This window comes from Camellia sinensis, chromosome 7 (assembly GCF_055761805.1).
Source record: "Camellia sinensis isolate YWXY chromosome 7, ASM5576180v1, whole genome shotgun sequence".
Taxonomy (NCBI): Eukaryota; Viridiplantae; Streptophyta; class Magnoliopsida; order Ericales; family Theaceae; genus Camellia; species Camellia sinensis.
Genome location: NC_138967.1, coordinates 192,023,495 through 192,032,207, shown reverse-complemented (window position 1 = coordinate 192,032,207; position 8,713 = coordinate 192,023,495). Strand labels below are relative to the sequence as shown.

Genomic DNA, 8,713 nt, shown 5'->3' with positions numbered 1-8,713 from the left:
TTGAAATAGAAATTTTCCAAATACCCACAATATTTATGTCTCATAATTTAACTAACCGAAAAATATACTTACGCTGTGTTTGGTTGGAAGATTTAGAGAGAGATTCGGAAAGAAAAAAAGAAAATATGTATAAAATTAGATAAAATTTAAATATATTTTATTCACATTTCACATACGTTTTTCATTTCTCCTTCTAAATTCCTCATTAAATTTTCCAACCAACCACGACATTAAATAATTTGATTTTATGTGTGCCACGTGTAATCAAAAGAGGTGCGTAACATGTTATGTTATCAGAGAACGAGAGAACGAGAGAGAACCAAAAAAGCCCTTTCTCCAAAGCTCACAAATTTTCCAGATTAGGGTTTGCGCTCTGTCCCTCTCTGTCTCTCTGTCTCTCTCTCTCTCACAGAGTCCGAAGCTCCCAGTAAGATCTCTTACTCTGATCTCGAATTTATGTTTTTGCTTTCTTTGTTTTCATGAAAGTGTTTTTGATTGTTTTCTGAAACCAGTTCGAAATCGAATGCCCTAGTTCTAGGAATCATCAATAACTATGGATGAAAATGAAGGTGGTGGTGGGTTCGGCGACGTAGGAGATCATCGGAACGAAGCGATCTCCGCCGTTGCCGACGAGGGTTTTCTAGGCGAAGAAGACGATGACTACGAAGATCTTTACAACGATGTCAATGTTGGTGAGGGTTTTCTTCAATCGTTTCGTAAGAATGAGGATTTAGAGTCTAGAAATGAGGAGGTGGAGAAGAAGGTGGAGCCGATTCTGCCTCCGCAGACGGTGGCGGAGTCGAGTGCATCGATACCTGGTGTTGTGGAGAGGAAATTTGAGAAGGATGGTGATGGTGGTTCTAGGTTTTCTGGTAGAATTGAGGGGTTTCAGGATGTGGGTTTTAGAGATAATGAGATGGGTGTGAGGGAATCGGGCGGAGCACCGTTACCTAGGGTTGAATTAGGGCAGTCGTCAGGTAAAGTAGGTGATTTAGAAGATCAGACTGTGAATAATAATAATAGCTTGCCGAATCGAGTGATTGGTCAGCAACCTCGAGCAGCTGGTGTTGGGATTGTAGGAAATGCAGGGAATGAAGGGTTTCCTAGGCAAGGTGGAGGACATGTAAATGGTTCTGGTGGTACTGGTACTGGGGTTGTGGCGGGGACGAGGAGTGGAGGTACTGGGTCTGGGGGTGGAGGGACAATTCTATTTGTTGGTGATTTGCATTGGTGGACTACAGATGCTGAGCTTGAGGCTGAGCTTTGTAAGTATGGGCCTGTGAAGGAGGTGAAATTTTTTGATGAGAAGGCGAGTGGGAAATCGAAAGGGTATTGTCAGGTTGAGTTTTGTGATCCTGCTGCAGCGACAGCTTGCAAGGAGGGAATGGATGGGCACATGTTTAATGGGCGGTCATGTGTTGTGGCATCTGCTTCACCATATAGTATCAAACGAATGGGAGAGACTCAGTTTAATAGGAACCAACAGATGGCTCAGGCTGCTCTTGCTCAAGCAAGGAGGGGTAGTGGTGATGCTGCAGGTAAAATTGGGGGCAACAACAATACAACAGGTGGGAATAATCAAGTTGGTGGTGATAACAACAGAGGCTTTGGGAATTATCAAGGTGGCAATGATAACAATAGAGGTTTTGGGAATTATCAAGGTGGTGGTGATAACAATAGAGGATACGGGAATTACCAAGGCGGCGGTGATAACAATAGAGGTTATGGGAGAGGAAATTGGGGGAGAGGCAATGGTCAGGGGATGGGAAATCGGGGGCCTACTGGTCCAATGAGAAATAGACCTGGTGGGATGGGGGGACGTGGTATCATGGGGAATGGTGGAAATGGTTTTGGGCAGGGTATCGGTGCGACACCTCCTTTGTTGCACCCTCAAACTATGATGGGTCAGGGTTTTGATCCAGCTTTTGGAGCACCTATGGGGAGGATGGGAAGTTATGGAGGGTTTCCTGGTGCTCCAACTCCCCCATTTTCGGGGATTTTGTCTTCATTCCCACCGGTGGGAAGTGTTGGTTTGCCTGGTGTAGCTCCTCATGTGAATCCAGCGTTCTTTGGAAGAGGCTTGCCCATGAATGGAATGGGCATGATGCCCACTACTGGTGTTGAGGGACATAATATGGGAATGTGGTCTGATCCTAATATGGCTGGATGGGCTGGTGAGGAGCATGTTGGCAGGGCAGGGGAGTCTAGTTATGGCGAAGAAGCTATGTCTGACCATCAGTATGGAGAAGTAACCCATGATAGAGGGGGTTGGCAAAATTCCATGAAAGAAAAAGATAGAGGATCAGAAAGGGACTGGTCTGGGTCATCTGATAGGAGGTATCGAGATGATAGAGATCCTGGTTATGATAGGGACATGCCTAGGGAAAAGGATATTGGTCATGATCCTGAAAGGAGGCATCGTGATGATAGAGATGTTGGTCAAGATAGAGAGCGGGAGCGTGACCGTGAACGTTCTCGAGATCGAGATCGAGATCGTGATAGGGATCGTGATCGTGAACGGGATCGACATAAGGATGACAGAGACAGATATGCGGATCATCATAGGTATAGGGACCGGGAACCAGAATATGAAGAGGAATGGGAAAGGGGACGGTCGTCGAGGATGCACAGCAAGTCACGATTGTCTCAAGAGGAAGAGCCACTGCGCTCAAGATCAAGGGATGCTGAATATGGAAAGAGGCGGCGTCTAACCTCGGAATAACTGAATGTGAAGTTGCTTCTATTTGAGGATTCTGTCCACCTGTGGGTTTGTCATCTTCATATGGACTCTTCTTGAAGTTTGTGTTCTTAGACATGTGGATTTATTGAACAGCTATTCTCTATGATACCTTTCATGTCTCTAATGCGTGGAATCAATTCGTTTCTTCCTTGGGAGACAGTTTCCTTGGCGCATGAAAAACTGTAAGTTATTGCACCGTTGAATTTTTGTCTTAACCATTGTTTTTTAGTTGTAGAAAAAGGCTCTAGTGGTCTGTCTGAAGTGTCATTGTTGTGCATATGGTGGATTGAGTTATTCATGCTTTGTTGCTCTAGATTCTGTGAAATACTGATGCTGTATTCTTCTAATGTATTATTGTTGTGGTCATGACATCTATTTAACTCTTCTCATCGTCTAGCAGTTGATTCTTACCCCATTTATCAAAAACCAAAGAAGTTGCTGTCCCTCCCCATCCCCCTTCCCAAAATAAAAGAAAATTTTTTACTGCCTGCTGGTGTATGTTGCACTCGGGAATTTTTTTATTATTTTGTTTATAGTTTCTATTGTGTAATTGAGGTTTTGGTTTAAATGCATATTAGTTTTAAGCTTCGCTTGTCCACTAAAAGAGAGAGACCAAGGGTTAATGGCCAACTGAGAATAAGGGTTGTGTTTGTGCCATTCAATTAGAGAAGTTTTAAGTGATGATTAGATTTCGGTGTGTAAGAAATGAAAGAAATATGTTATCATAGCACTTAGTACTACTACTTGTCAAGTTAAGCAACAAGATATTGCTGCATGTGGTGCTCAGAATGAAGCTTGACCCAACATTTTTGTATTTCTTTGCTATTTTCATTACTTGTGCAATAGAATTGGAAGTGACAATGTCACTAGGGGAACAATGATTGTTAGGCCTCTTCTTTTGGTTTCAGTCAATGAAGCACGGACACGGACAGGACACGGACATGACACGGACACGCGGACATGCAAATTTTAAAAAAATGGGGGACTCGACATGCTGGGACACGTTGAATATATAATTAAATTTATTTATTATATGTCATAAAATTCCGCCGGGGTTGTTAACAACTCCGCCGGTCCCAAGCCCGGGTTAATGAGGAGGGTTGTGTGTTAGGTAGCCGACAGCCGACACGTAAGAAAGTCGCTCGGATTCCTTATGAAAAGATGTCATAAAATTATAAAAAAAAAATAAATTATTGAAAGCAATGAAAATAAATAAATAAATAACTAATTAGCTGAAAAAAAAGAATATAAATAAATAATAAATAAATAACAGAGATAAAGTTAGAGATTGAGAAAAGCCACCAAAAAAAAAAAAAGAAGAAAAAAATAACAATATAAAAAATAAAAAAGCAGAGAGGTGTTTTTTTTTGGGTGAATGAGAAAGAGAGTGAATCAGCACAAAAAAGAAAAAGAAAGAAACAAAACATGGGGACAGCGAGACTGAGACTGAGAGAGAGAGAGAGAGCGACTGAGAGAAGTCGAATGAAGAAGAATATTGAAAGTAGAAAGAGAGAGCAGATCGAGAGAGAGAGCGACTGAGAGACAGATTGGAAAGCAGAAGAAGAAAAAGAACGTACCTTCGCAAGAGCAAATGAACCTCTTCTCTTTCTGTTCGAAATCAAGGTTAGGGCTTGGTTTGATTGCTTTAATTTCGAAACGTGTCCGGCTGCAAAAAAAAAAAAAAAAAAAAGGGGGGGGCACCTTTTGCGACGTGTCGAACACATGTCCATTGCGTGTCCATGTCCGTGTCCGATACGCGTCCGACACTGATACGTAGCCGTCAGAGAGGTGTCCATGCTTCATAGGTTTCAGTATTTGTTGGTAGCTGTGGGAGGTAATAAATGTTATCATAGCACGTTGTACTTGTTGTCAATTTAAGCAATGAGATATTGTTGCATGTGTTTCTTTAAGTGTAACTTGACACAACATTTTATGCTTGTTTTTTAACTATTGGTGTGTTTCTTAACTATCCTCATTATTGTAGAATAGTCAGAATTGACAATATCACTAGGGAAACAAAAAATTTTATGGCCCATTTTTTTGGTTTCAGTATTTGTTGGTGGCTGTGGGAGGTAAATGCGAGCACTAGCCCTTCGTTGTGGCTCTATAATTCTTGTGGAACTTGAAGGCTGTTAATAAAGTTACTCGTTTACCTAACAACTGAATTAGGCCAAGTTTGGCTAACCTAAAAAAGTGCACTTATTTCTTCTTTTTATCTTTTTTGGGTCACATCAGTCAACATCTCCTCTCTACTTTTTCTACAGATAATACAAAAAAAGTCAAAAAGTGCACTTATTTAGTCTTCCTAAACTTGGCCTTAATATAAACATGTATATATAACCATTTTTCAATTGATATGCATTGGTTATATGGACTGTGGGTGGTAGAGATTTGAGAAGTAGTGCCATCTTTTCTGCCTTCTGAATTTGTCATTTGGAGGAAATTGCTGTCAATATTATTCGTATTCGTTGCAGTGAACTAGGGTAAAATATCATTTAGGGTGAGGTACATTTGCACATCTCGGTCAACAATATGAATGCTTAGCTTACCCATGAACCAATCCTAACATGCACAAGCACACAATTACCTAGACTTTTGCAAACTTAGGCCAAGTTTGGCATGTGGTCAAAAAGTCAAAAAGTTACTCAAAAAGTTAAAAAGTTATCATTATTCACCAAAAGTAAAAAATTACGGCTGCACAACTCCCAATCTTAATTTTTCCCTACACACTAATTTATACAATTTTTTAATACACATTTTTTCATAAAAAGTCAAAAAGTTAACCCAAACAATCATATTTTTTTCCTCAACTTTTTAGTCTAAAAATTCAAAAAGTGCACTTATTTAGAATATCCTAAACAACTCCTTAATCACGCGCAAATCAAGAAGGTATATATTTGGATTATATGAAGCTCTCAATAAGTTTTTCGGTATATGTCTCTCTATGTGTATGTGCGTTCCAATAGAAACCACTAATGACAAACATAAGAGGAAACAAAGACTAAAAAGTTGTTTGGGATGAACTATTTAAGTGCATCTTTTGACTTTTTGTCTAAAAAAGTAGAGGAAAAAAATATGGTTGTTTGGGATAACTTTTTGACTTTTTATGAAAAAATGTGTAGTAAAATATTGTATAAAATATCAAAATTACTTTCTTACCCCTTTGCTAACATGCTTTCCGTGCATGTTAGAACGGTTGCACAGTTGAGAGTTTTTTTTTTTTTTTTTTTTAAATTTTCGTGCATGTTAGCAAGGGCTTTTTAGTCTTTTTGCCCTCTGTGTATGCGGACTTTTTTCCGCCCAATTGATTAGTGAATAGTGTTAACTTTTTTACTTTTAGGCCTCGTTTGGAAACTCTCCTTTTTAGTAAAAAAGTCAAAAAGTTACTAAATTAGCCAAAAAACTAACAACCCATACCAAAAAGTCACAGATTCTTTTTTCTTTCTACTTTTTGCACATCTTTTCGTAAAAAGTCAAAAAGTTATCCCAAACATACTACTCCCTCCGTCCCAAAATATTAGTCCTTTATTCCATTTTTCATTGTCCCAAAATATTAGTCCCTCTTTATAAATCAAGTACAAAAATAATGTAAAATTCCTATTTTGCCCTTCTTTTAAATTAATAAACAATTTAAAAAGTACAATTATAACATTGATATTCCCAAAAAATGTACTATCAAAAGGGTAATTTTGGAAAATCAACTTTTTTCAAATGCAATAAGTGTACTACCAAAAAAAGTTGGATTCCCCAAAAAGGACCAATATTTTGGGACGGAGGGAGTAGTTTTTTTTAGCTTATATTTTAGCCAAATAGCCAAAATGTTACTAAACTAGCCTGTTTCCAAACGAGGCCTTAGTAACTTTTTGACATTTTGGCTTTTTTAAGAGATCCCAAACAAGCACTAAATTCTGCACTGTCAATACAAATCCTGTAACATCATTATGCATTCGATGAGCAATGTCTGTGCTTGAACATACAAACTAGGACAAAGCATTGTTCAGGATAGAACCATGTGCATTTGAACAAACTGGCCCAACGGTTAAACAATTAAGGAATCCACATTCGAACAGGGCAATACAATGTTTGCATAGTTCGTTTCAACTGACACATGGGTATATAAAACCATGTCTACGGGTATTAAAGTTAAATCCATTAGTTAATTTAGCCAACAGTCCAAAACTAAATTATCTATGGTCGATAACCCAATAGACCAATCGAGATACTAGATGATGTCAATGCAATTCATGAGTTCTACTTTTTTATCAGTCTTTTCTCACCTAGATGAGAGACCACAATCATTTTTTTTTTTTTTTCTCACCTCAAGATCAAAACGGAGCACCTTATTTACCATGGGCTGTATGATAGGCTGAAATCTGTGACTGCTTTTGCTGATAGTGCTTAAAATTGGTTTACTACTGCTTGTGGATTGACACTTGTTTCTTTTATTCATAGCTTGAAGGATGTCTAATTTAGGAATTGAAGCTGTTCAGAGATCCTTTGCTTTCTTGATGAGGAGCACACAAACTGTCTATGCAAGAGAGAGATACAGATAAACTGGATGGCATTTCCTCTTTTGCAGACATTGATGTAGGAGTAGAACTTCTTATCTAAGTTGTTAGCTGTTCTTTGCATTTTATGTTTTAGTTAAATATCACTCAAAACAGACTAATGTTATGGATGATGATGAATTATGGCTTGAAAACACTGAAGTCTGAGAAGTGGTGGATTGTTTTAGAAATTACTGTTTGGATGTGATATTATGATGTAATAGGATTTGACACAAAGGACGTTGTTAATTGCCCTCTCTTGTTTGTATTTTTTGTTGTATTATACTTAAACCAAACCCCCCCCCCCCCCCCCCTCTCTTCTCTCGGTTCAGTATATAACCATGTTGACCATGTCACAATTTTTTTTGTTGTTTTTATTTTTTTTGTGCAGAATATGTAGAAACTTGACCATTCAATTAATACAATCATTTAAACCTTGGAATTGTATACTCTGTGCTTGTGTATATTCCGTTGCTTATAATTTACCATGCCCACCTTGGGTGCTCCTAGCTGGGGTTTGTGGTGTTCTTTCTTGTGTGGCTGAACAGCTAATATATATATATATATATATATATATATATATTTATATATATTAGTTTGGCAATGTAGCTGATTGTCATTGTAATAAATTTTGGTGATTATATTATGAATGTATAATTGTTTGAATTGAGTAAACAAAGCATCTTATGGATGAGAGTGGAATGCAGATCAAGGAACAAAAGGCCTGTAAAGCTGGAGAGTATTACTTTCATCCTCTTCTCTGGTGTTTTTGTTTTTGTATTAATACTATTCTGCAAAAAATCTTTTCTTTTTTGGGATACTTTATAGTTTTTATATTTTTATATTTTGAGATGGGTGAGTTCTTCTGCAAGTAGTTACAAATAGATGTGGTGGTAATATTTGTACTTTTATTGCAATTAGTTACAATGTTCCAAGTAGATATGGCGGTAATATTTGTACTTTTATGACATGAATGATAAGAGTAACTATATGTATCCCTAATTACCATCTTTGTGCTATTTAGTTATGATATATTATGTTATTAGTTATGAATCATTGTGATGTTAGTTATAATATTTTTTTAATTATAATTTGAAGATTAAAAATAAAAAAATGAAGTGTGTGAAATGTAATTATATTTTATTTATTTTTTTATTTCCGTTTTCAAAATTCTTTCTAAATGTTATGTCTTAACGCAATCCATAAGTTCATTACTACAAGTTATATTTACGAGTAACAAAATTTTGTATTTTTATTTATTTATTTTATATATCATAGGTTTTGTTTGGGAAGTGAGTTGGTTCTTTAATTTTTTAACTATTTTAGTTTAGGGTGAAAAAGTTCATTTGGGTTGATTTTTTTAGTTTTTTTTACTTTTGTAAAAGAAAAAATAAAATAATTATAATTTAAATGTAATATTTTATTT

General features: G+C 37.1%; 1 protein-coding gene across 2 annotated transcripts; it reads left to right on the top strand.

Annotated features, from left to right (window-relative positions):
• Positions 1–281: 281 nt before the first annotated feature.
• LOC114258010 (uncharacterized) lies at positions 282–7,555 on the top strand. 2 transcript variants are annotated; one of them, XM_028197835.2, is made up of 3 exons: positions 283–427; positions 513–2,922; positions 7,193–7,555. In XM_028197835.2, the coding sequence occupies exon 2, from the start codon at positions 554–556 to the stop codon at positions 2,720–2,722; it is 2,169 nt and encodes a 722-aa protein (XP_028053636.2). In that variant the 5' UTR covers positions 283–427; positions 513–553; the 3' UTR covers positions 2,723–2,922; positions 7,193–7,555. The 2 variants fall into 2 exon arrangements, with proteins under 2 accessions (XP_028053635.2, XP_028053636.2); XM_028197834.2 differs by having other exon boundaries at positions 282–2,922.
• Positions 7,556–8,713: the final 1,158 nt, after the last annotated feature.

What these genes read in the sequence shown, in the direction of transcription:
- LOC114258010 (XM_028197834.2), top strand. Translation starts at nt 554, where the DNA reads ATGGATGAAAATGAAGGTGGTGGTGGGTTCGGCGACGTAGGAGATCAT.